At 39.4% G+C, this 26,487-nt stretch overlaps 2 protein-coding genes across 3 annotated transcripts in view; both read right to left on the reverse strand.

Annotated features, from left to right (window-relative positions):
• Positions 1-4,317: 4,317 nt before the first annotated feature.
• Positions 4,318-18,235, reverse strand: P4HTM (prolyl 4-hydroxylase, transmembrane). The gene is made up of 9 exons (XM_070936808.1): positions 17,921-18,235; positions 16,281-16,362; positions 10,452-10,642; positions 9,558-9,654; positions 8,768-8,930; positions 6,248-6,433; positions 6,057-6,147; positions 4,837-4,960; positions 4,318-4,623 (listed from the first exon to the last, which is right to left on the reverse strand). The coding sequence occupies exons 1-9, from the start codon at positions 18,233-18,235 to the stop codon at positions 4,406-4,408; spliced, it is 1,467 nt and encodes a 488-aa protein (XP_070792909.1). The 3' UTR covers positions 4,318-4,405.
• A 3,895-nt stretch (positions 18,236-22,130) lies between these two features.
• Positions 22,131-26,487, reverse strand: part of ARIH2 (ariadne RBR E3 ubiquitin protein ligase 2) — a 40,781-nt gene continuing 36,424 nt past the window's right edge. For both annotated transcript variants that reach the window (XM_070936805.1, XM_070936806.1), the window contains exon 15: positions 22,131-26,276. In XM_070936805.1, the coding sequence (XP_070792906.1) occupies positions 26,205-26,276 (72 nt within the window). In that variant the 3' untranslated portion in view covers positions 22,131-26,204. The remainder of the gene's footprint in view (positions 26,277-26,487) is intronic.

Consider the following 26,487-nt stretch of genomic DNA (forward strand, 5'->3'; position numbering starts at 1 on the left):
TTATTGATACTCTTTAGAGAATAAAATATTTTTTAGATATGGAGACTGTTAAACGTGTGATTAAAAACAGAACATCCAAAGAACATGGGTTTCAAATATTTATTTGCAGGACTGACAGCCTGACATCAGTGCATGGGACACAATAAATTAAATAAATATTAAATAAGGAAAAAAAGTATCCAAAATGAAGAATTGAAGGGAACACACACAAATAAAAATAAAAGACTCAGTATTCACCAGTTACCTACAAATATGGAACTGGCAAAGCACATCACTCAAAAACTAGCTATAATTACTAAGAAGTTCAAGTCTTTCTATGGATACTAGACAACCCTTTGGATAATTAAAAAAACATGATTCAATAACACAAACCAATGTCTTAATGCCACTCGCTTCATTGCATGTGGTTGAGCCCCAACAAACCCTGTACATTCCTGAAAGCTAGAGAATCAGGCTATTCTCAAGCCATGCAGCTGTTTAAAGCATTCACACATATCTGGCAGGAGTTTTTGTTTTTGTAGGCTGCAGTCACAAAGCGCCATCATACCCAACCTTACTGATGGCTCCTTAACATCTTACAACATACCTACATTTTTTCTGGGATATTCTCTGCTAATTGAATGAAGCCCAAGGCAGAGGTACAGTCCCTCTCAAAACTCTCATATATGACATTAGATCCCCAAAACCACACACGAAAAGCAAAATTCGAGGCTGGTGGTGTCCGTTTTGCATTTAACCTATTCGCATTTCAGAAGTATGTTGTGAAATTAGGACCCATGAATGAATGCTAGGTTGATGCCATTAAACGGGCCTTAGAAAAGAATCAATACAATGTTTAAATGATTTATTAAACTATCTGTTCAGTGACATTTCTTGAATCAAGGCCACATCTAAAAACCCAAGATGTTTCAGGTTACAAGTTACTAAGCAGCTTTTTTTTTTTCCATAAAAATGAAAAATTAGAATGGAATTATAATAAAGCTGCAATCATAAGTATTTTTCATGGAAATAATTTGCACTTAAATCTATTACATTTGAGAGTACACTACTGAGGATCGGAGACAAGTTTTCACTGCTTTTTAAATTGATCCTTCAGGTATCATCTGGGAAAATTCTGCAACTTGTTCACCTGATCACAAACACTAACAGAACAGGAGAGTTACATAACTAGTTTTCCACCAAGTGACACATAAGCACCCAAGGTTTGGGTTTTGTCTGCCTGGGACTACAACAATCGACTAGCAAGAGTGCTGTCAAACATCTGCCAAATTACGTAACATGGTGGGTGAGCTATTTTTGGCTTAGGAGACAACATGCTATGCAACTCTCTAAGGCAACACTGAAGAGCTCCAATAAAATTAGAGGTGGTTACTTCTAATTGCTTGGAATGAAATTCACCGGAAAAAACACAAACTGATTCCATATGCAACAATCACAATAACAATGGATTTTTACCTCAATAAGGCTATAGGTAGGAAGGGCAAGTCTTGAAGCACGCAAATGTCCTACCACTTAATGCTGTTCATATTGCAATGGAGACACCAGGGCAAAATAGCAGCCACCAGATTGAACCTTAAAATATATTCCTCTAGTCACCAAAACGTCAAAACGTAACAGGAGATGGGAAACACGCTTCATTTTCTCATCAGGCTAGAAGGCCCATTACAATATTAGTTTTCTCAAATCAAAACCAACCACTGCTCTGTTGAACTGGACAAGAGATAAATCTGCTCACTGTGATTTAAATGGCCAAAGCAAAAGCACTCTTGCTTTCTGCAGCAATCTACTAATAATGTCTATTACCAAAACCTGCAGTTTGATTCAACTCAAGATGTCCAAATTTCTTTAAGAATTCTGCAACTGGAAATCCTTTTTCAGTCTCCCCAGTGAGTACGAGGGAAAAAAGGAATAAAGGAAACTAATTCCAGCCTTTGTACAAAAAAAAAAAAAATGAGAATATTTGCCAAGAACTGGTACTCTCCTATGGTGCAATGCAGTGCAACAGAAATTCCATCTTCTCTTGGTTTAATGCCATTTCTTCTTATTACTGACACTTAAGTATCAGTACAGGTAGTCCTCAACTTACAACAGTTCACTTAGTGACCGTTTGAAGTTACAACGGCACTGAAAAAAGTGATTTATGACCGTTTTTCACACTTGCGACCCTTGCAGCATCTCCATGGTCATGTGATCAAAATTCAGGTGCATGGCAACTGAATCATATTTATGACGGTTGTAGTGTCGTGGGATCATGTGATCACCTTCTACAACCTTCTCATAAGCAAAGCCAATGGGAAAGCCAGATTCACTGAACAAGTGTTACTAACTTAATAATTGCAGTGATTCACTTAACTCTGGCAAGAAAGGTCATAAAATGGGGGCAAAGTTCACTTAGCAAATGTCTCAGCAACCGAAATGTTGGGCTCAATTGTGGTCGTAAGTTGAGGACTACCTGTATTCAAGGCAATAAATGAGGAAGGGGTGGAGGGGGAATGGCAGCTCTACTGAGACAAAGGAAACTCCTTTTGCTTAGTCTTACCCCACCCTCCACCCCAATTTATTTTACAGTTAGGAAAAGTGCACAAAAGGGCCATCAAGTGATGCTCAAAGAACCTTTGTTATGACAAAAGATTACAGGTAGTCCTTGTTTAGCCATCTCAATTGGACCAGCAACTTAATTGTTAAGCAAAGCGGTCACTAAGTGAAACATCAATTGTTCGCATGATTTTACTTCAGCTTTCCATTGCTTCACAGACCTGCAAAGGCCTTAAGTGTGAGGATTGTTTGTTACTTTTTCATCAAACGATTGCTAAAAGAGGCAGTTGCTAAACGAGGACTGCCTGTATTTTATTTGAGGGCTCTTGGTCAGAAAAAAAAATAGGAAGTATATTCCAGACAATGTGGTTCACAGTCCAAGATGTTGCTTAGCAAGGCTGCTTACTGGACAGATTTAAAATGGAGCTAAATTCATTTCGGATTGGCCTACCAGATACTCTTACCCTCTTGACTGCTATATCCAGCCCCTCATTCAGAGGCAGTAGCTCAGTGAATGCAGAGGAACAACGGAAAAGTGCTATTCATTTCATGAGAAACAATATAATTAGGCCTAAGCTATATGATCTGCGTATACCTTAAGCCTAATCCTGCACAACACTTTTTTAAAAATTCATAACTGAGAAATTTGCTGGTTCCACACTGCATATCTAAATACATATTTATCTTCCAGGAGGAATATTACTATGCTACTGGCTCAAATAAAAAAAAACTAAACAGAAAAAAAGGTTTCCCGTAGGTAAACAACTTCTCAAGCACACAAGTAAAATGGCTGAAATAACAACTGCAGCACATACAACACACGTTCCAATTGCACATATTAACTGTTCCATTACTTCCCTGATAATTATTGGTATAAATATTTCCGAATAGTAATTCAGAACTATGTCCAACCCTGAGAAAAATTTCCATGATGAGCATACAACCGTCCCATGGAAGGCCTCGAGTACTTTTAGTTCCTGCATGTTCTTTTAACAGAAACATGCCCAAGACCCCTTTGCATAACTCTGGATTTAAGCCTGCAATCGTATATACCTTCGCTTGGGAGTTTGCTTACTTCTGAAAACATACTTTGCCCTGTCATATGGTACTGGTTAGAATTATTCCCCCCCCACACACACACACCCACTTGCACAAAAGCCCAAGTCAGATCTCTCTTCATTTTATCCCCACAATAGCCACTCATAGAGGGAGGCTGGGCTGAGAGAAATTCATCCAAAATCACCCAATCGGCTTCCAAGGCAGAGGGTGAACCTGAACCGTGAGTTTCCTTCGTCTTCATCCAACATCTTAACCTCTATGCCACTTTACTGATCTGTTCCCATACAGGCTGAGAGTGGCCGTTTCCACTCTCTACAGAGCAACCTAGAATATGCAGCAATCCTTTTGTTGATGTGGGTTTTACTGGCCTTAATGTAAGCCGTATCAGTTGCCTGAAAAGACCAAGAAACTGGACAGATGGAAAGAAGGGCAGATTACAAGATTATAGTTACAAAGCCAGCTAAAGGAAAACTGCATCCAGCAGAACAAGTCAGGATGATAAGGAACCTTGAAGGTAGATTTGCATATGTCATAGGGGAGATTCACGGACAGACTCAAAATCTCCTTAAGCAAAGCCATCCATTAAATCAAAATATGCCCTCAGCTACTATCTCTTCTCGCCAAATAATCCTTTCCCCCCTCAGACTGCATTATTAGGTGCCCTGCTTCTGCTTTCCCCAATCTACCTAGATAGGCAACCCCACAATCTCTGAAGAAACATAATAATTGGGAAATGTGAGAGAATAGAAGAGCTGAAAATGGCTAGTGCAAAAAAGGTGCTTTCAAGTCAACCAAGAGGCATCTCCAAACATTACAGCTCTACATGCACATTGCTGTAGGATTTGTCCACAGTCCATGCACTTTGGTCCTCATTTTCACTGTTGATGTATCGAGCCATTTCCTCCTGGAACTGGAGCTGTCGCCTCTTATTGGGATCAACATTAATCCAATTGTTGGCAATCCACTTGGTTCCTTCAGTGACCAAACAGCCTCCGTGTAAGGAGTATTCATCAACATCACCAACCCAGCCTGAAAAGAAACACGATTCTAGGGATCAGCTTCACACAAATGCAGCTCAAACTTTTCTGCAGCTCTAAGCTTTCCAAAATAGCCAACCGAGGGTAAATAAAATCCACTCGGTGTCACCTTGTAGGGGAGATGGGTGGGATAAAAATCTAATAAATAAATAAAATAAATAAAAATAGAAAGATTGTTATCTGGTTGCCTAAGGAAGAAACTTACCTTCCCCATCGGAAAGATAATTATACCAGAAAACAGCAGTGCCTTGCAGAGGTTTTACACGTAGATTTCCCTTATCACAGTGCTTTCGAGTATCACGTAGATCAATGTCATTCTGGATTAGAGACTGAAGAAAGGGTGTTCATTAGGGAATGTATAAAAGGATCTCTTCAATTACCACTATTCATTCCACCTTATATAGAGATCTCCCATTAAAACAGCTCCACGTATATCTATGAAACCAGCAATAAACATCTCACTATATTTTAACTAAATCCAGTGTTTAATTAACAATTAAAACTTTTTAACTAAATAAAAATTCCTAATTTATTGGCCAGCAGCTTTTTTTTCTTATTACAAGTAATGTATGCTAAGCCTATTGTTGCAGAAAACTCGCAAATAAAATTTAAATAGCTGACATCCACTATCCTATTTTGCATGGTTATTCAGAGTAAACACCTCCACTATCCAGTGGAGAATTCCTGGTATCTACTGGAATTGCAAATTAAGGTTAGTTTAGAGCTCTATAATTTTTTTTTGTGTGATTTTAGACAGTTGTAAATTGTTCTGGGACAAGATTTATGAGTAAAATGTTCCTTCTTGCCTGAAGAAGCAATAGGAGGCTGAAAAACGTTTTTTAATCTGGGAAGTAATATGAATCTTAAACATTTAATTCCTCATCCTCAACTGATGGCTATGATGAGAAGTGGATCTATACAATTACGGCAGTGGTCCAACTGCTATTGTTCCATAGCCAACTGACTTGGCAACTTTGAGCTATCTTATCTTTCACAATATTCTCTACAAAGGGTTACTCTGAAAAAGCATCTGCCAGTTGCATTGGCTATAAAATACTGCAGTTGATCTGCTATTTTTATACCAAAAGATGTGCAATGATAAAGTGTCATTTATAGCTATGGCATTCACTTTTAAAGCACTAAAGTGCTTAGAACTTGATTATCTAGGGAGCGCTTTTCCCATTACCAATCTGTCTGACTTCTATGTTTTACAGAAGAGGCTTTTCTGTATCTAGCACAGAAAAGAAAATGGCTTGAAGGTAAATTAATATCAGCAACTGTTTTGGTTTTTTTATTCTGCATGTTGAATTTTACTGTTATTTTTTTCTTTGAGAACTTGAGTAGAAATATGAGGTATAAGCCAAATGAATAATTAACATTTTATAGACACAGCCAGTACATACTGCACAGGAAAGACAAACCTACCAACTCTTCATAAGTCCTGTTATCTGCAATAGGAAAAGTGGTTTCACCTCCTCCCGTCACATTATTTAGGTAGAACAGTACTGTCACATAGCTGTAAAAAAGAGAACAATACTTGCTATCCTACAAGCAACAGATAACCACTGTTACAAGATAACCAGGAAACCCATTCTGTCTTCAGTTTCTAGGCTTACCGGCAAGATGTCTCAAAAGGAGCACTTTCGTTGGCAATCAGTTTGGTGTGACTACAGGCAGTTTCAGGAAACACTGGTCCACTATCCATATGAGCATGGTAATGTCCTCCCTGGTCATAGCGGACTACCTGCATCGGTTCGCTGTGCTCCACAATCTCTGGCGGCAGATGGGTTAAGTTAATTACCCTGAAGGCAGACAAGCAGAGAGGCATGCTGATGGAAAGAAAGGGTGAACAGCTTCCCATAAACATTCCCATCAAGCCACTGAGATTCCTCAGCCAGTATCAGACCATCAAGATTACTTAGATCATTTGTAAAGGGCTTTTTAATAATTACTTGAAAAGTGTCATACTGGTGGAGGCAGAATTGTTTTTTTAAAAAAAAAACACTCAGTCCACAATGCTGGCCTTGATCACCTGCATCCATTCCCATACAAAAAAAAAAAAAAAGAGTAATCTTAAAACACAAATGGAACATAGAAACTCACGAAGAAATAAGGAAGCATTTAAAACTATTCAGAAAGAATCGTGGGGGGAAAATAACACAATGGGTGATGCATGTTGCAATTCTAAACACACTGGCTAAAATCTTTTCCATAAACTTGTTTAACAACATCCAGCCATTCTGTAAGAGGATTAAGACAAATAGTCTGAAACAAAGAGGATCTGCAGTAGAGCTATAGCAAAGTGATTCTAATTCACCTCACAATTGCTATTTCTAAGTAAGAGCAAATAATTCTGAACATATATAGGTCTTTCTAGCTTGGCATTTTAAGATTTTGTTGCAGTTTTTGCTTATGATGCTGGTGGGGAGAATCAGGAATCTAAGGAGGATGGGAGTCAGCGAGTGTTACTACAAGTCAACATAAATTTGTTTTTAAACATTTTTTACATGCATCTACAAAAGAGCAAATTATAAACCAGGAGTTTTAAATGTTGGCTTGTAAACTGCATGCCTCTGCTGACTTATTTTATGTGGCCTGCGATAAAAATTTAAGGCAATGCTGGAGCCTGTCCTTCCTCATTGTCTTATCTTGTTGAAGGACACTGTACTTTATGTGATGGCCCTGAGCAGATGCAGAAGGATTACTACTGGTGATATCACCATTTGTCATCATGCTAGTTGGTGACAGGATCTGCACAGAACAACAAAACAGTGTGACAGGGGCAAACGATAGGTTGGAGATTACAGCCACAAATATAATACATATGAGATGAGCAGCTATATGAATTTGATCAATGATAATACTGATTTATAATAGAAAACATGTTTTTGCTTTTATTAATTTTCAGTAAAGCCAAGTATTTTATATTATTATAAATTATTGTAAGTTTTGTATTAATTTAGTCATGCATTTTATTAACATTAACATTTAATATTTGTTGCATTTTTGAATATGCATAAATGCGTCACACCATTTTCCACATTTTATGTGGTCTAATATTCATCTGAGTTTGAGACACGTGGTGTAATGTAAAGATATTAGATTTAAATGAAAATATCAAAATCATCTGAAACAAAGGAGCTGTAAATGCTAATCAGTGGCTTTCTCTGTTTCACCTTGAATAAGTATGGGCCACTCTTTCTTTTCAAAGCTTTCATTTTTTTTAACTCAAATATTCAAAACACAGATAAAGGAAATGTAAAAGAAAAACGATTATCAAAACACAGGAAGATGTATGTGTGTGTATTTCACTGAATATCTATAAAATCAAGAGAAATATACACATCCTATGTAACAATATTCAACATGGTTATCCAGAAAGGCATTTTAAGTAGCAAAATCTATTAGGAAAACTCTGTTTATAAACATAGTGACCAGATTTCATTAAAAACTGTCCTTTTGAAATTGTATCCTCTATGCCAGGGGTGTCAAACTTGATTTCATTGAGGGCCGCATCAGGGTTGTGTTTGACCTGGGGGGTGGGGTGCGTAGCCAGGGTAGGTGTGGCCAGCTCAATGTCACTCATGTTGGCGGCACCTGTGGTAGCCCAAGCGCTCTGCCAGCGAAAACGGGCTCCCAAGCTCCGTTTTTGGCTGTGATGGTCTCTTGCAACCCTCTGCCAGTGAAAACAGAGCTCAGGAGGACCGTGCACGGTCCTTGCGAGCTCTGTTTCCGGCTGCGACAGCCTCCTGCAACCCTCTGTCAGCAAAAATGGAGCTCAGGGGGGCGCATGAGGCCCTCCTGAGCTCCGTTTTTGCTGATAGAAGCCTCGCGGGCTGGGCCCTCGCTATTTCCAGGGCGGGGCCCGCAGGCCAGATCTAAGCACCCCACGGGCCTTGAATTTGATACCCCTGCTCTATGCTGTTACCTCAGGTTTTCAGCAAGTACAATTTCTCACATTTTATATATCACTAACCAACAAAATGCCATTTAGATTTATAGTGCTTACAATAACACATTAGGCATCTAATGAAAGTAGCTGCATTAAGTGTACTGGTTTATACATGTTGGCCAAACTGATCAGCAAACCAACAGCAAGGCTAATTGGTAAAAATTGCTGAGTGAGATAAATTTACCTTTGCCGTATGGAGCGCATGACCTGATGTGCCCCCTCACCTTGGTACAGCCATGTATGTTGGCTGTTCCGCACCAGATCGCTCATTTTCACTTTTTGGCTACCCATGTATTTGTGGAAGTCTCGAATGTTCAATTGTTTAAATTCTTCCAAACTCAGAACACCTGAATAAAATGAAGGAAAAAAACATACATGCCCATGTCAGGCCAGACACTGATCAGTGTAAACATGCTGTCAGGAGGTATGCCACATCAGAACTACAGGAACCAACCATCCTCTGGTGATCTCAATGAGTTTTACTTTAACTGGACAGCTCCAACATAGATGGAGGGGAAAGGCTATTAAATAGTAGGAATGTTTATCTAAATAAAATTAATAAAAGGAACGGTCTTAGCAAACAAAAAGCTGTGGGGGGTGGGAGAGCAGAAATTAAAAAAAGAGAATGCAAGTAAAAATCCAAAACTTGAAGTTAAAGTATCACAGAGAAGAATTCTCTGGCTTTAAAACAGCTATCAGTACCTACAGCCAGAGGTATCATTTGGTTTAAAAAATAAAGTTGGTGATTATCTGATTGGCCATAAAATTAAATATAAGTTGCTTCATATTTACTGAAATACTTGTTAATTGTTACAACTTTGCCTGTTTTTGTTAACTCCTGATTTGATTCTAAACTTGATACTAAACTGTGATATGACTATCTTTATATTTGTTCCAATCTAACATGACAGAATAAGAGGGAAGGAAACAATGCTACACAGTACATTAAAAAGCAGCATCCATTCTGTCTTTACCATTGCCATCTGGGTCTGCTTTGACTGCAGCATACATCTCCCGGATGCTCTCAGGTGTCATCCACCTACCATTTCCTAGGCGGGTATGTGTCAGCACCTGCAATTGGAACATAGTGCACAGACACGACCTTACTGTTAAAGATGAGTTATGTATATAATCAAGAAACATTAGCAGAATCCATTAATTCAAAAATTAATTGGTAAATGCTATGAAGCACCTATGAAGCACCCATATTTCTAGTTGTGCTGAATCCCAGCATATTCAAAGGGCCTCAATTTTTTTAGACAGGAACAAAATTTCCTCTACTTATTTGTTTCATTTGGAGGTTTGTCCTTATATATTTGTCAATGACATGACATGCAGATTTTGTACCAGGATGTTAAAACACAATTAAAGATATTTAAGGCCTCGTACTTCAAAATGCTCAATATTCACACAGTATGACTTCATTCAGATACAATACTAACTCACTGTTTTCCATTACAGAAGCAAGCCCCAGGATCATATACTTCCCCATCTCCCATTTTTTGTCTTGTTGGCATAGCCACAAAAGCAAAACTGGAAATTATGCCTCCATTTTTAATTAATCAGAGTTTCTCATTACATTCAGACTAAGAAAAGATTGGTTTACTTTATCCAAATAAAAGGAAGAATGTATCATATATTGAAGTCAGCTTGTCAAAACAAATAGTTAAACAAAGTGCAGTTTATCCAAGTTCAAATGTAATTACAAACTCCTATAAATATATTTAATATTCTCGTTATAACAGTAGGCAAGGGTATGTGCCAGCCCAGGGCTCTCTCAGTCCTTTTCTTATAGAACTTGATTCAGGCTTATACTTGAATGAGGTTGATATTTCTCAGTTAATAGCCCATCATTCCATTCTGAATACCTCCTTAAGTTGCAGCTGTCCATCCTGGTTGTGATCTAGCAGATTAAAGATATCCATCTGGCTGATATCTATCATTTCCATAGCTTCTTCGTAATCTTCTGTGGGCAAAATCTGGCTTTTCTGTAGGCCTTTCAGCTGAGCCAAATGTATAATTAATTTACATTCATCTTCACTCAGGAAATCTGGGATTTCTAACATGGAAGAAGAAAGGCAGAAGAAAATGATTTTCCCATCCAAAGACAAAACATTCAAAAATCTAAAACTGCTCAAATACCAATATTGATGTTTAAGATGATTTATGAAGGCAAGAAATAGTTGGGTCTAAATGTTCCATAGTTATGAGGCAAAGAACTATTTTGGTACATCTCCCAAAGTTTCCAATCCTAAAAAAAGGTACTTTGCCTAAATATCTGTGAACAAATCAGGAAAACAGATCACACTAAACCATAAACTATGTTTTATGATACAAGTTTAGACTCAGCTTTTCATTTCAGCCAGCAGAGGTCAGAAACTGTTACCTGCTTCATAAGAAATAGAAATAGCGAAGAGTACAAATGAAGAAAACACACTTCTCTTAGACGACCATTGTCCTTAACTTCCCTGCCATCTATTGATTAAATAAATTTGTAATGAGGAAAACAAGCAATCGTTTTTAAAAAGCTTTCATTGAACTGCAGTGAGAGGATCAATTTGTACAGGCGATTTCAGCAATTTATCAAGAGCAAAAGGCACAGATTATTATTAATGGAAGCTTGACAACAGAGTTTAAAATTGAAAAAGGAACAAGACAGGGATGTCCGCTGTCCCCACTTTTATTTATCTTAACACTAGAAGTCTTGTTAAATACAATACCGGACTCTAATATCTTGAAAGGTATAACGATAAGGCAAGATGATTACAGAATAAAGGCATTTGCAGACGATCTAGTTGTTACCCTAACACAGCCAATGGAATCAATAATCCTGATGAAGGACATTATACAAGACTATGGTAAAGTCTCAGGTTTTAGACTGAATCACAAAAAGACTAAGATGATAGTTAAAAATATAACACAAGATCGTAAACACGAGCTTGAAAGGAGGGCAGGTTTTGAGGTTGTACCAAGGGTAAAATATCTAGGAGTCCAGGTTGCAGAATCAAATACGAAATTGTTTCAAAATAATTATGAGGTGTTGTGGCGAGAGGTGCAGAAAGATTTAGAGACTTGGAAAAAACTGCAACTGTCTCTACTTGGAAGAATAGCAGCAGTTAAGATGAACATTTTGCCAAGATTTCTTTTTTTGTTTCAAATGATTCCGGTGCTTAAAAGTGATAAACAAGTGAAAGTGTGGCAAGCTGGAGTGAATAAGTTTGTCTGGAACGAGAAAAAGCCAAGAGTGAAATTGAAAATTATACAAGATGTCCCAGAAAGGGGAGGTCTTAAATTACCAAACCTATAGTTATATTATGATGCAGCAGCTTTGACTTTAACAAGTGATTGGTTTGGAAGGAAAAAGACTGGAATATTGAATGTAGAAAGTTTTGATCTTGAATTTGGATGGCATGCCTACTTATTTTATGATGATAAAGTCGATAAAGTATTTAAAAGCCATATACTTAGAGACTCTTTGATGAGAGTTTGGAAGAAGCACCGACTCAAATGGGATTATAAAATACCGCTATGGCTGGATCTTGGTCATACTTTGTGGAATACAAATATAATGTCACTCGGGGGGTTTTTATATAAAGAGGTTCTTTTTACAGATGCGGGCAGATGGCAGCTGAAGACACTACAGACACTGTTGGCTGAAGGGATTAATTTAACCTGGCTACAATATAATCAATTGCAATTGAGATGGAAAGAGGATCAAAAAACTGGTATTATGTTGCATGAGGAAGAATTGGTTAGACACATAAAAGAGAAAGGCCCAATGCATATTAAAAGGCTTTATAATGTTTTGTTAGAAAGGGATTCAGAAACTGAATTAGTTAAAGATTGTATGATTAAGTGGGCTCAAAATTTTGAAGAACCAGTGATGTTGGAAACATGGGAAAAAATTTGGGTTCAGAACGTTAAATTTACACAGTCGCAGAATTTGAGGGAAAATTTCTACAAAATGTTTTATAGATGGCACTTAGACCCCAAAAAGTTATCATGTATGTACCCTAATGTTCAGCCAAAATGTTGGAGATGTGAATGCTTGGATGCTACATATTATCATGTTTGGTGGACCTGTAGGAAAGTTAAGGCTTTTTGGATAAAAATTTGGTGGGTCATGCAGAATGTTTTGAAGAAAAAAATTCAATTCTCTCCACAATTGTTCTTATTGGGTATAGTTAAGGGTTTTACATTGGGTGAAACAAAATTGATATTGTATATGATAACAGCAGCAAGATTGTTGATAGGTAAATATTGGAAAAACGAAGCTTTGCCCACTATTGAGGAATGGACTTTGAAGATGGCCAGTTTTGCAGAGATGGCGAAGATTTCAGCATACTTAAAAGATTGTTCACAAGAGACTTATGAATGGGAATGGAAAAAGTGGATAGAATATGTTCAGAACAAATATCAAACTAGGAAGTATCAAATAGCTTTTATTTGAAAATAATGTATTACAAATATTTTAATGTAATGAAGATAAAAAGAAAAATTATAAGGGGGAGGGAGGGGTTCAAGTTTTATACAAGTTTTATACTAAGGGGGGTTTTCTACCTGATATGAGTATATTGTGTGGAAGTCTGGGGGGAGGGGAGGGTTAGGGAGGGTTAGGGAGGTTGGGATGTTTGGGGTGGGTGGTGGGGGGGAAAAATGGGGTGAAAATGTAACTGTAAAACTTTTGAAATAAAAAAAATCTAAAACTGCTCAAATACCAATATTGATGTTTAAGATGATTGATGAAGGCAAGAAATAGTTGGGTCTAAATGTTCCATAGTTATGAGGCAAAGAATTATTTTGGTACATCTCCCAAAGTTTCCAATCCTAAAAAAAGGTACTTTGCCTAAATATCTGTGAACAAATCAGGAAAACAGATCACACTAAACCATAAACTATGTTTTATGATACAAGTTTAGACTCAGCTTTTCATTTCAGCCAGCAGAGGTCAGAAACTGTTACCTGCTTCATAAGAAATAGAAATAGCGAAGAGTACAAATGAAGAAAACACACTTCTCTTAGACGACCATTGTCCTTAACTTCCCTGCCATCTATTGATTAAATAAATTTGTAATGAGGAAAACAAGCAATCGTTTTTAAAAAGCTTTCATTGAACTGCAGTGAGAGGGCAATTTTTTCAATAAAGATCAGGGATAAAACTCACAGAAATTAATTTCATACCAAAATAAGATATATACCACTATCCACAATTAATTTTCTGCTTCATATTTAAAATAAAATTTTTGCAAATTACATCCTGTAAGCAAATAAAACATCTAGGTTTATACCCAAACTCTGCTAACTAGTTCACACAGGCCTAGCAATCCAAACTCCAACGCTTCTTTAACAATTAATCCAGCTAAACAAATGTCTCTAAATATTATTTTTCCCCTAAACAAAGAGAGGAAAACAGTGGTTTTAAAAAATGATTAATCTCTAAGCAGGCAAACAACACAATCATTCAATCAAGATATTCAGGTGGGCATCATTCAAGATAATTTGACAGCCCTCATATCAACACTTGTTAAGTCTAGGCCTACCTATATAGCAAGATTGCCAATAATTTCCATTAGGAAAACATCTAGAACTATGGTATCTAAGGCAGGGATGTCAAACCTGTGGCCCACCTGCTTACATGCCATCTTTTTACTTTTTGTAATTTTATAATGTTGCTTTTATAATTTTAAAACTTGTTAATCTTAAATTAATTCTGATTTTAATGATAATTTTATTGATTATATTGTACACTGCTCAGAGCCCTTCTCTGAGAGAGATGGGCAATTAAGAAATATAAAATATACATAAATATTCATGAGTTATTTGCAAATTTGGGACACTGGGTGGTTTTCCACACTACTGAATCTCTACCAGATTCCTAAACTGCTCAATCAGAACTGAAATCTACAAACTGTTCTGTGGTAATGGAAACATGACAAATGTTGGGCCAAAATTGCTTAGTAGGAACCACTTAATGACTCTCTTTTTTCTTGGCATCATCTACTTCTCAAGGTTCTACCATTAATTAGTTTTGTTTTGCTCAAATATTATTTTGTATTTTACATGAACGGACTCACATACTGTACCTAAAAGGAAACCTTTCTGAAATTCATAAATTATAAATATGCATTTAGAATCCAATGGCAACCGTGTGCACTTGCTTTTAAAAATTATTTTAAAATAAGTAAGACTGCTTATTTCCTCGTTATATTTTCCATTTTAATAAACCTGAAGGAATGAATTTAGCAATATGTAGAGATGTTAAAATAAGTAGAAGAACAAATAAAGGCAATGCCATCAGTTACTTATTCAAAAAAATGTGCAGATTTTCAAGGTAGCATAAAATTGTAGTGATGGGAGACTTTAATTACTCAGCTGAAATTGGGAAAACTAGTAGCTGATTACCTAAATGGACCCTTTCCATTCTATGATTTATTGATGTTATAGCATCTCTATGCCAATGTAAAGTAATGACAGCTTTTGGGTATTAAAAAAACTTGTAACACACTTTTCAGGAAGTAACCTTAGACAGAATTAGGGAAATCCTGTTTTAGAACTCTTTGGAGAAGAATTTAAAAAAAAAGAAAAGACTTTAATCTGTTTTTAACTGTGCATGCGAGTCTAGATGCAAGGTTGCATAAGACAATGTTTAATTTCTATTAAACTATCTATGGAACTCTGAGGAGGAAGACATACCAATTATAGTTTCTTCAAAATATCTTGTGTATGAGAGAAATAAGAAAGGAATGTGTCAAGCCCTTATGGCAACTTGCAAACTAGACAGCATGTTTCTCAAAGATTCAGAGTCTATATTGCAAGAAGCAAGGGGCTATGTTGGAGAATCTTTGAAACTGGCTGTATAATATTATCTTAGCCCTCTGTTATCAATGAGTATGATGAAACAGTGCCTCTCTGTTCCTTTTAATCTTTTTTCTTATGGAATCTTTAACAGTAAGGATGCAATAATTTCCAAAGTATTAGCAGGATCAATGAATTCTACCATAAATGATGGCAAAATTAAATGTGTTCATTAGAAAGAGAAAAATAGTCTAACTGCTTTCAAAGGTTCTTTTAGTATATTCCTATTGGCTATTAGAAGTTATATTTGCCACCAGCTCCATCTAGATTATATTGCTTCTAGTTCTTTTACTAAAACCATTCGTGAGGTACTGTTTGAATTCAATAAAACAATGATCTACAATTGGTGTAACTGGATCAGAACTCAAGAAAAGTGGATTTTTTCCCCTTTCCTTTCTTGATAGGAAATAAGTAATGAAAAATAACAATATTCCAGTATGTAAGAGAAGGTTGGCGATTGCTCCTAACCTCTTACGCATATAGTAAAAAAAGTTAAAATGTTACAGAAAACAGAGTCTTTGTCTCTGTCTTCAAGATTTGATGGAAAAACCTGACAGGCGACATTTAAAACACAAGCTGGAAGTTGCTGCAGTACAAAGAGGCTGGGAAATATATACATGATGATTATCTGATGTTATACAATGTTATACAAAGTGACTGACAGCTATAGTCACTTTGAAGACCACAGCTGATGCTATGACCAAGAGAAGCAAACGATAACCATGCACTGGTTTTACCAAGACATAAATATGTCATAAATATGCTAGACCGAAAAATGGATTGCTCCTAGAACTTGGAATTGGATGTACAGATATATATTTTAAATAAAATATATTACTTACCAAAAAGAAGTGGTTTCAAGCTGAGAGTTCTCATAACATGGATTTTGTTAGGAACCAGTTGCAACTTCTGTTTATGGCCCACCTTTAAAAGATAGTAATGAATTAACTAATTTAAAACTATATGTAGAATTATGTCACACACGTATTAAAAAGTTATGGTTGTGATTTGGTCAAAAACTTTCACCTATGCATCAGAAAACTTTAAGCTTTCCAGACAGGATACAGTTGCGCAGTAGCATGTTTAATTACACGAACACCGGCATGCCTAAAAATAAGCATAAATTTAAACTCTTTTCATTGGATATGATAAAATATTACTGTTACTCAGGACACTGCAAAGCTCATAAACGTAAGTCAGTTGCCAAACATCTGAATTTTGATCATGTGAATAAGAAGTTGTGAATGCTCCAATGCTAGAAATTTTTAAGATGTTGGATAACCATTTGTCTGAAGTGGTGTAGGGTTTCCTGCCTGGGCAGGGCGTTGGACTAGAAGACCTCCAAGGTCCCTTCCAACTCTGTTATTCTATTCTATTCTATTCTAGTATGAAAAGTAATCATAAGTCACAATTTTCAGCGCCTTTGTAACTTTGAATGGTCACTAAATGAACTGTTTTAAGTCAAGGTCTCAACTTATGACCACAATTGAGCCCCAAATTTATGTTGCTATGTGAGAAATTTGTTCAGTGAGTTTTGCTCCATTTTATGATTTTTCTTGCCCCATTTGTTAAGTGAATCACTGCAGTTGTTAAATTAGTAAGGCGGTTGTTAAGTGAATCTGGTTTCCCCGTTGACTTTTCTTGTCAGAAGGTTGCAAAAGGTGATCACGTGACCCTGGAACATTGCAACTGTCATAAATGTGAGTCAGTTGTCAAGCAACCGACGGTAAATCACGTGACCCTGGGGATGCTGTAACCCTCATAAGTGTGAAAAAATGGTCCTATGTCGCTTTGAGCAGTCACTAAGCTTTCTCCAAACCGACGCCTTTCAAATGCCATAGTTTTGAGACTGCTGGAACATGATGGGCTGGAATGGAGGGCATGCGGAGTTCAAAAGACAAGTGGCCACGGTCACCTGATGGAGGAAAGCTTGGACTCAGCCCTGCCCTCAAAGCTGCCGTTGATGCCTTACCAGAGGCGCCAGTGCTCGTCTGAGGTGGGGGACCGGCTCCTCCCTGCTTTTTAAAACTTTTACTTCCAAGCAAAAACCAACAAAAGGTGGCGCAGTGGTTAGAGTGCAGTACTGTAGGCTGCTTCTGCTGACTGCAATTTGGCAGTTCAAATCTCACCAAGGCTCAAGCCTTCCATCCTTCCGAGGTGGGTAAAATGAGGATCCAGATTGTTGGGGGGGCAATTATGCTGACTCTGTAAAACCGCTTAGAGAGGGCTGTAAAGTGGTATGTAACAGTACTAGAGTTGGAAGGGACCTTGGAGGTCATCTAGTCCAACCCCCTGCTCACGCAGGAGACCTGCACTAGGGATTCGAACCGCCGACCTTTCTGATCGACAAGCTCATTGTCTTAGCCACTGAGCCACCTAGCTAGGGAAACGTAAGTTTAACGTGCTATTGCTAAAAGGAGCCACGACCCCCCCCCCCCCCGCCTCCCACGCTTTGTCGCCTCCCCTGAAACCCAGCGCTTGCCTTAATGCCCTGCAGGCGAGGCAGAGCCTGAGGGTCCAAGTTGCCTGAAGAAACGGGCAGGACGGGGGGCGCATCCTGGACGGGGCCAGGAGCCTCTTTCCTCGGCTCCGGCTCCCCTCCATCGTCGGAGCTGATGTGCACGAAGAGCAGCAAGCCCAGCACGTTGATCACGTAGAGATGCGCGAACACCATCAGCACGACGAAGTAAGGTCGGGAGCAGACGGCCCGTCGCCCCACGGGAGGGCCTGGCAAGAGAGGCCCGTCGTCCGGCTCGGCCGTCGCCGCCGCCACCGCTGCCCCGGCCGCCGCAGCCATCCTAGGCCAAAGCTCGGTGAAGCGTTACCACGGCAACCACGCGCGAGCGCGGCGGAGAAACTCTCCTCCCGAGCATCACGCTACGGCGTGAAGTTACCCACGCACACCAAGCGAGAGTTTGCTGCGGCTTTCCGGCCCAAATTGAATGAGATGTGGCCCGAGCCGCGGTGCGAGACGAACTCGGACAGGGAGGCGGTCGTTCCTTGGAGGCTGAGATTTTATCCGCCTTGGAAAGAGCCATTTTAGCGCCGATAACTCGACAGTCGCTCTCGTTCCCTCATTACCCGTAACATAGGAAGCCATTTTTGAATAGGGCGTCCTCTGTTTCATTGCTCTGAATCTGGAACCATTTTTAGTAAGGGCAAAACGCTTCTGGCGTTAGCGTTGCTTCTCAAGCAAACTTCTGGCAAAAAAAATCAAAAACGGGCCTTAAACCTAATCTCTAGTCTGCTTTTGAAGAGTTTGCTCATCACAAAATGTCAGAATAGCAATTTTAAGACTCAATCTGTGCTTATAGTATCTGTGCTGGCATGTGACCGCAGTTTACATTCTTGCCAACTACCACGCCCCTAACTGCAAACATTCGATTTTTATCCTGCTTTTTATTATTGGGACAGTTGAGTTTTGCCCCGTTTTACTCTCTTTCTTGCCACAGTTGTTAAGTTAGCACTGCCGTGAAGTTCGTAACACGATTGTTTAAATGAATCTGGTTGTCCCCATTGACTTTTGTCAGGTTGCAAAAGGTGAAAACATGACCCTGGCTGGGACACTGTAACTCATAAATACATGCCAGTTGCCAAGCTTCCAAATTTTGATCACATGACCACATTGCAATAGTCATAGAAGTTACTTTTTTCAGGGACTTTGTACCTTTGAACAGTCACTAGATGAATGGTTGCAAGTTGAAGACTACCTGTATTCCTTCATTTTCCCCAGAACCACCCCCTGTATGGTGAGTTGGCCAGAGAGAGTGAGTGACTGGCCCAAAGGCACCCAGCTGGTTTTCAGGCCTAATTTCACATTTTCAACCCTGCTTATATATGATCTTTTACCAAAAATGGGGAAAAGATTGGAAAGGTAAAAAACCCAGCTTCCCCGGGGAACAGTACAGGCCACTTTCCCAGGGCAGGAATGTGCAATATCATGGTTTACAGCTAACTAGGAAGTCATCTATCTTCTGGTTGATCTGCTTTCTAACCTGTACCAGTATAAGTAATGCTATCCAGTTCACCTGTGCTTCATTTGTGGGTAGCTCCCTTCCCCCGCTCCAATTGGCTAAAGTGCATTATGGCAGGAATGTCTTTTCCTCTCCAATTTTTAAGTAAATTCAACAGGACTGGTGAAAATCTGCTCTTCTTTTTAAATGAATTTGGTAATGGAATAGTGATAGGCCTTTCTTAAACCAAATAAAGTTGGCAGTTCTGCTATTTTGCCCTCTTAGCCAACGTGAGAATATGAAAACTATCTTCCTTTCTTTCACAGCCTCATTGATGTAAATCAACTGAGGGGCTAATACAAAAAGTGTTATCGGCGGATAACTAAGCTTTCAAAAGTCCAGTCATAAAAGGAAAGCAATTGATACTTGTTTTCCAAGTCTGGGTAGGAAAGGCGGAAAAAGGGAGTACACTAGAGAGTATAATAAATGGATCTGACCAAAACATCAGTCCATCTCCATGGCCAAAGCAGAAGAGACTGAATCCAGAAAGTAATTTAAGCTGACTTCATCTCCAGCTTATACATGGAAGATAAGCAGTTTAAGGCTGCAGTGCAGAAAAAAACCTTTACGCAACATTTTGATTGCCAACAGACACTCTTGGAGTGCTTGCAAACGGGCTAAAGACTTAACCCCCAAAGTTATTTTTTTTTATTTATTTTATTTATTTTTATTTCTATACCGCCCTTCTCCCACAGGACTCAGGGCGGTGCACAGCCAAAATAAAACATCGTATACAAAATTTAAAAAACAATTTAAAAACAATTAAATAATTTTGGCCCAAATAATTTAAAACAACCCAAATTAAAACCGAATCAATTAAAACTGAGAGGACGGGATCAAGTCAGCCCAGCTAGATGGAATAAGTGTGTTTTTTAGGGCCCGACGAAAAGTCCGGAGGTCTGATATTGTGCGTATCTCAGGGGGTAGGTCGTTCCAGAGGGCTGGTGCCGCCACAGAGAAGGCTCTCCCCCTGGGGGTCGCCAGCCGGCACTGTCTGGCCGATGGCACCCTGAGGAGGCCCTCTCTGTGCGAGCGAACTGGCCGGTGGGAGGCTATTGGCAGCAGAAGGCGGTCTCGCAAATACCCCGGCCCTAAGCCATGGAGCGCTTTAAAGGTGATCACCAACACCTTGAAGCGCACCCGGAAGACCACAGGAAGCCAGTGCAGCTCGCGCAGGAGAGGTGTCACGTGGGAGTGCCCCGTCGCTCCCATAATCCCCCGTGCGGCCGCATTCTGGACCAACTGCAGCCTCCGGGTGCACCCCAAGGGGAGCCCCATGTAGAGAGTGTTGCAGTAGTCCAGGCGGGAAGTGACGAGTGCTTGAGTGACCGTGCATAGGGAGTCCCGATCCAGAAAGGGACGCAACTGGCGTATCAGGCGAACCTGATAGAAAGCCCCCCTGGCCATGGCCGTCATATGCTCTTCTAAAGACAGCCGTGCATCCAGGAGGACGCCTAAGTTGCGAGCCCTCTCCGTGGGGGCCAATGATTGGCCCCCAATAGCCAGCGATGGCACCAGCTGGCTATATCGGGACGCCGGAAGCCACAGCCACTCGGTCTTGGAAGGGTTGAGTCGGAGCCTGTTTATCCCCATCCAGGCCCGCACGGCCTCCAGGCACTGGGACATCACTTCAAGGGCATCGTTGGGGTGACCTGGGGTGGAGATGTACAGCTGAGTGTTGTCAGCGTACTGATGGAACTCCACCCCAAAGCCACGGATGATCTCGCCCAGCGGCTTCACATAAATGTTGAACAGAAGGGGCGAGAGAACCGACCCTTGTGACACTGTTATGGTCCTGCAACTTTTGTTTGGAGGCAAGCTGCCTGCAACCCAGTAGTAACAGGGAATATTGAGACCAATAGCCCTGAATAGACCTGTCCTCTATAAATTTATCCAACTCACTTTAAAACTATCTACACTAGTCATAGTCTCCACATCTCATGGCAACAAATTCTAAAGTTTGGCGTGGTATGTGAAGAAATAATCTAATTTCGTCTGTTCCAAATCTCCTGAGTTCCACCAGATGATCCTCAATTCTAATGTTTTGATAGGAGAAGAACAACTTCCCTCAATTGATGAATGGAAAAAGTGGAGTTAGCAGAGATGGCTAAATTGACTGTTTTGAATAAAGAAAAGGATACAATTAATTTTATTTCTACTTGGAAATTGTTTTTGGACTTAGTGCTTGAGGTGGGGAAAAAATGAAACTTTGATTTGGGGTTTTGCTGATTAGATAGGATTGTTATTATAGAAATGGCTAGTATATACTGTATTATGTAAAAAGTTGAGATTCTATGTTATTACCTTATCTACTGCGCAAAATAATCAGAAATCAATGCTGCTTTTTCTTTTCCCCTCTATCCTACACTTTTTCCTTTTTTCTTTTCCCTTCCCTATTTCCCCACTATTTTCATATTCTTTTATTTCTGTATTTTATATTTTGACAAACTAATAAAAATACTTTACTGAAGAATAAGGGAAATAAAAACTTGTTTTTTTTTCCACCTAAGAAATCTCAAAACCTTTTAGCCTGTTCTCATAGGGAAAATATTCAACCTACTTGAACATTTTTTTATTGCCCAATGCTTTTTCCTGCTCTATTAATGTCTTTTTTTTTTCAAACATGGAGATCACATAAATATGAAAACATAGCCAGAGTAAACACCACAGAACACTTAATTAAAATTAGAAATTCACAATTTATTTCAAATAAAACAATTTCAGGAGGGGAAAATTTAAAGGGCTCTTTCTCCTCTGCCCTCTTCCCCTCCTAATGCCGGAAAAGTGTTGGCAGTTTCTTGAGATTGCTTTCCCCCAAATCTCAGTGAGGGACAGAGCAAAGGCAGCCATGATAATGTAGCACTCTGCGTAATAAAAAAAAAGCTTCCATAGCAGAAGCTACTACCTGAAAATTTGGAACAGTCCAGACTTGAGCAAGCACGTAAGAAGTTTGTTTTGTTTTTACAAAAAGTTACTAAAGTGAAGTTGAATTTTGAAAAACAGAAACACAAGTTTAAATGGATCAAGACAGTACAGTAACAAAAAGTCTTCAGTTCTTTCTGTAACACTAGCATGGCGTTAGGTGTTAAAAGGAAAATTGTGATTTCACTGCTACAGAATGAATGCTAGAAGAGTACAAGCATAAAATGTTACAGAATCTCTCCCTTATCTGCACAGCCTCTACTGCTGTCTGTATGAAAGCTTTTGACATGTACAGAATTCTACTGGACAGGAGAATTGGATACTACCTACGTGCTTCGGTGTTTACTATCAGGACGTGGTTATTTGCCTTAGCTTTCTGTACCTCTCTTTTAGAAAGCAGGAAGGCAAGTTGTGAGAGGGAATTTTAAAAAGTAAACCAAACTAAGTGAAATAAACATTGTGATCAAGGGTAAGCCAAGCCAACAATCTCAACATGCAGAGGGAAGGATGAAAATAGCTGCCAGGTTGGCTTAGGCTAAGCCTGATAGAACAAGAGGAAGACCAAAACTCCTAGTATAGGATGTTAACCTGCTGTGAGGGAAATGTAGTGCTTTCCCTTTGGCTTAGATGCCCTTTAGTTACAGTCCGTTCCATCACAAAGTGAAATTTTCTAACAAGTTTTTATTTTTTATTATTATTATTATTGTAGGATCACTTTGAAAAATGCTACAGAGTGAAGAGAATATATTTCTAGAGGAAGGACTGTTTTCTGCCAATGATAAAAACTTTTAGATAGCACCCAATCATTGTGCTGTTCTAGAACAGGGAAGATAAGAAAAAGAGGTAGGGAATCCACTGACCTTTAAACTCTGGGATGAATCTATTGATTCCAAACTTAGGAGCAGCTGTGTGGTAACAACTACATGTATTTGTCACCCATCAGCTGAGTAGATTCCTCCTGTCTGTGCAGCCATCTCTCCCCAAACCCTGGAGGGCCCAGAGGGCTGACACAGAGACCAAAAGGTGAGAATATTCTCCTGAGCAAGCAGAAGCCCGTCTTCAATATGTTGCATTATGTGATGTGACAATTGTATACTACATTTTAGTACACCAGGTGAGATTGGATCTAAGCATCTGAACAATATGCCAAACGTTGCAGACAGAGAAAATTTTGCCACCGCAAGTCCAGGGGTGAAATGCTACCGGTTCGGACTGGTTCGGCCGAACTGGTAGCGACAGCGGCAGGTGGTTTGGAGAACCAGTAGCGGCGGCAGCACGAGGCTCTGCTCACCTGCCTGGTCGTCGTTACTTCCTGGTTTTAACCAGGAAGTAACCTGTTTTTTACCCTCTGCGCATGCGTAGAAGAGTTTGCGCATGCGCAGCGGGTCCAAGCACGCACATGACGCGCGGCGCATGCACTTCCGAACCAGTAGGGAAAGTAAGTAGATTTCACCCCTGCGCAATCGTGATTGTGCTACTGTAAATTCAACCAATCGCAGATATTTGCCAGCTACAGCAAGTAACACCACTCTTCTGCATTGGATAATTCTGAACAAGAAACATGTATGCTTTATCTTAGTTAATTTCATGAGCAGAAACAGCTCAGTCTGAACTTTAAAGTTTCAAGAGAAAAAGACGCTCACCTCCCTCAAAATCTGAACTTTGTGTAAGCAAGCAAGCAAGATCAGGACAGCATTACTGAGGAAGTTAGGAAGCCAGCAGTTTTCCCTATTAAGATGCCAATAATTTTGTGCTAACACTGAACAGAATTAACGCAAACAGATATCGTAGTAAGCAGTGTCTGACATACACACTGAACATTTTGCATTTGATAAAAGGTTTTGCCTGCTTCTAAGTTTCAAAGCCCAGCAGTGGTTTTCATGCAGAGAAATTAAATCATTTAAGCCAGAAAAACAAGCATGATCTCTGTTTTTGACAAAGATATGGATTAAAAGAGCAAACCTGCTGAGGTCATCATACCACATATGCTACCAGGGTCCAGTGGAATGGGCAAAGGGAAAGAGCAAGGGTGAATCTGGGTAAAGATCACTTTCTTTGCGTCCCCAACAAGCTTTTTACTTCCACCCACTGGTTTAATCTGAGGTTAGCTGGGAACAGAGAAGCCATATTAGGATTTAGGGTCTAGGAAACAAGCTTATCATTTTCCTTGGAGTGCCTGAGGTAGTAGTGGCAGCAGCAGCAGCTGAATGGAAGATGATGTCTTGGTTGATGACCTCCAAAAGCTAGGACAAAATCTCAAATGCTAATAAAATAACTTTCACCGAAAGGCTAGGAAAACAGGTGTCATAAACAGAAAATAATGATTCTTGTAAAGCTTTCTAATCCCAATCCCAAAGGTCACAAGCAATGCACATAGAAAATCTCAGTGCAACATGCTCTTGTAAACATGGATGCAAGGAAATTCCTGTTTCAAGACATCTCTTGGAGCAGCTTCAGGAAACGGCAGCTCCATCTTCCATTTCTAGCAGAACCAAATATGTATTTTATATAGCTATTTTTATACATTTTAAAAGCTGGCCTCTAATGTGAACTGTTGACATTAAGCACATTTCAAGAGTTAACAAACCCCTGCCAGTAAGCAACCACCTATGAATCTTAACAGTAATTATGGACTCCTCCCAATGTTTTTTGCTGGTTACTTTTCAGCTAGCAGCAGAACAGTTTCGAAAACAGTGGTGGCTATTTAGCAGGATCTGACGTATGCTGGTGTGTGTTTTTTGTTTTTGTTTTAATAATAAATTTAACTTTTTCTCAGTATAGTAGGAAAGTCTGATTTTGTTATGGTAGTAGAGATCAACTCTGATGCATCACCTTATAGCCACCTAAAGAATCAGATTGCGCAGGACTGAGCTGCACAGATATGCAAGTTATGGCCCAAACATGGTTGTGTCTACTGCCCTAAACAAAACTAATGTTCACTCTTATGCTGCCAAGAAGCAAGGTTATGCTCCCTGAACTCCTCCAAGTATTTTAAATCTGGCAGTAGGTAGCAGTCCAGGGAAACAAAACAAAGCAATAAATCCATGCAGGAGATCAACTTCATGTTGATGGGACTAGAACTGTCCCATGCTGCCTTGAGCTTTGCCCTATTGCTCCAACCCGGTCAAAGAAGAAGAGGAACCTTTCAACAATTATGCTGTCCTTTGGCAACTGCTGATTCTGCTTGGCTCAGGCCCTGTTCATCTCATGCACTCCCAGGACAAGCAAGCAAGAAAGTGCCCAGAAAAGGGGAAAACAAACCAACAGCTGGACTATTTCATAACCTTCATGGCAAAGTGAATTTGGGGATGGGGAAAGAGAAGTAAGCCATTAAGTTTACAAACTGCTTATTGGAAGAAAAAAAAAAAAAAAGAAACACTCTCCAGTCCCAATTTATTTTTAAAAAGGGGTCTGTGTTATTCTAGAGTTCACTTTGTATCAACCACTGTTGTATCACTGTACAACTGTCGAAAAATTACAGAAGTTTATAATGATCTAATACTATTAACAGCCATTCAGGAGGGGGTGGGGGAAATAAAACTCCCCTCTAAAACAATCCAAGAACTGGGGAATAACATGTCCCAGGAAAAAATGCCAACTGAATTTCAACCTCTACCTGCCAAAAATGAAAAAGCAGAAAACAGAAGAAAAAATAGAAGACCAAGCGGTGGTGCTAGCTCATGTCTGGTTTGCAAGGGGAAGGTGCAGTGATGTCCTCAGCCCTGTTTTATGGAAAGGCGGTGGCCAGTTCCTCTGATTGCTTCCCTCGTTGCTCGCACCGCCATCTTGCTACTTTGCTCTCAGCTCTGTGCCCTGGTAGCTCCTGCGGTCTTATGTGTCATGGAAATCTTTCAGCAGAGTCCGCCTCCTCTGCTCAGCAATGTGCATCTGATTCTCCAAATCCTGGGTGGGAATAAAAGGAATAAGAAAGGGGTTATTTCTGTAAACTCTGACTCTGTAACCCGCTTAGAGAAGGGCTGTAAAGCACTGTGAAGTGGTATATAAGTCTAAGTGCTATTGCTATTGTTTATATTGGCTGGGAGAAAATTGATTAACGCTAAAAGGAACTCTAGAGGAAACAAAAACATACTCTTTTATTGAAACAGGAGGAGAT

The sequence above is a fragment of the Pituophis catenifer genome, unplaced genomic scaffold (assembly GCF_029215685.1).
Source record: "Pituophis catenifer annectens isolate HBS135680 unplaced genomic scaffold, rPitCat1.0.hap2 SCAF_2, whole genome shotgun sequence".
Lineage (NCBI taxonomy): Eukaryota > Metazoa > Chordata > Lepidosauria > Squamata > Colubridae > Pituophis > Pituophis catenifer.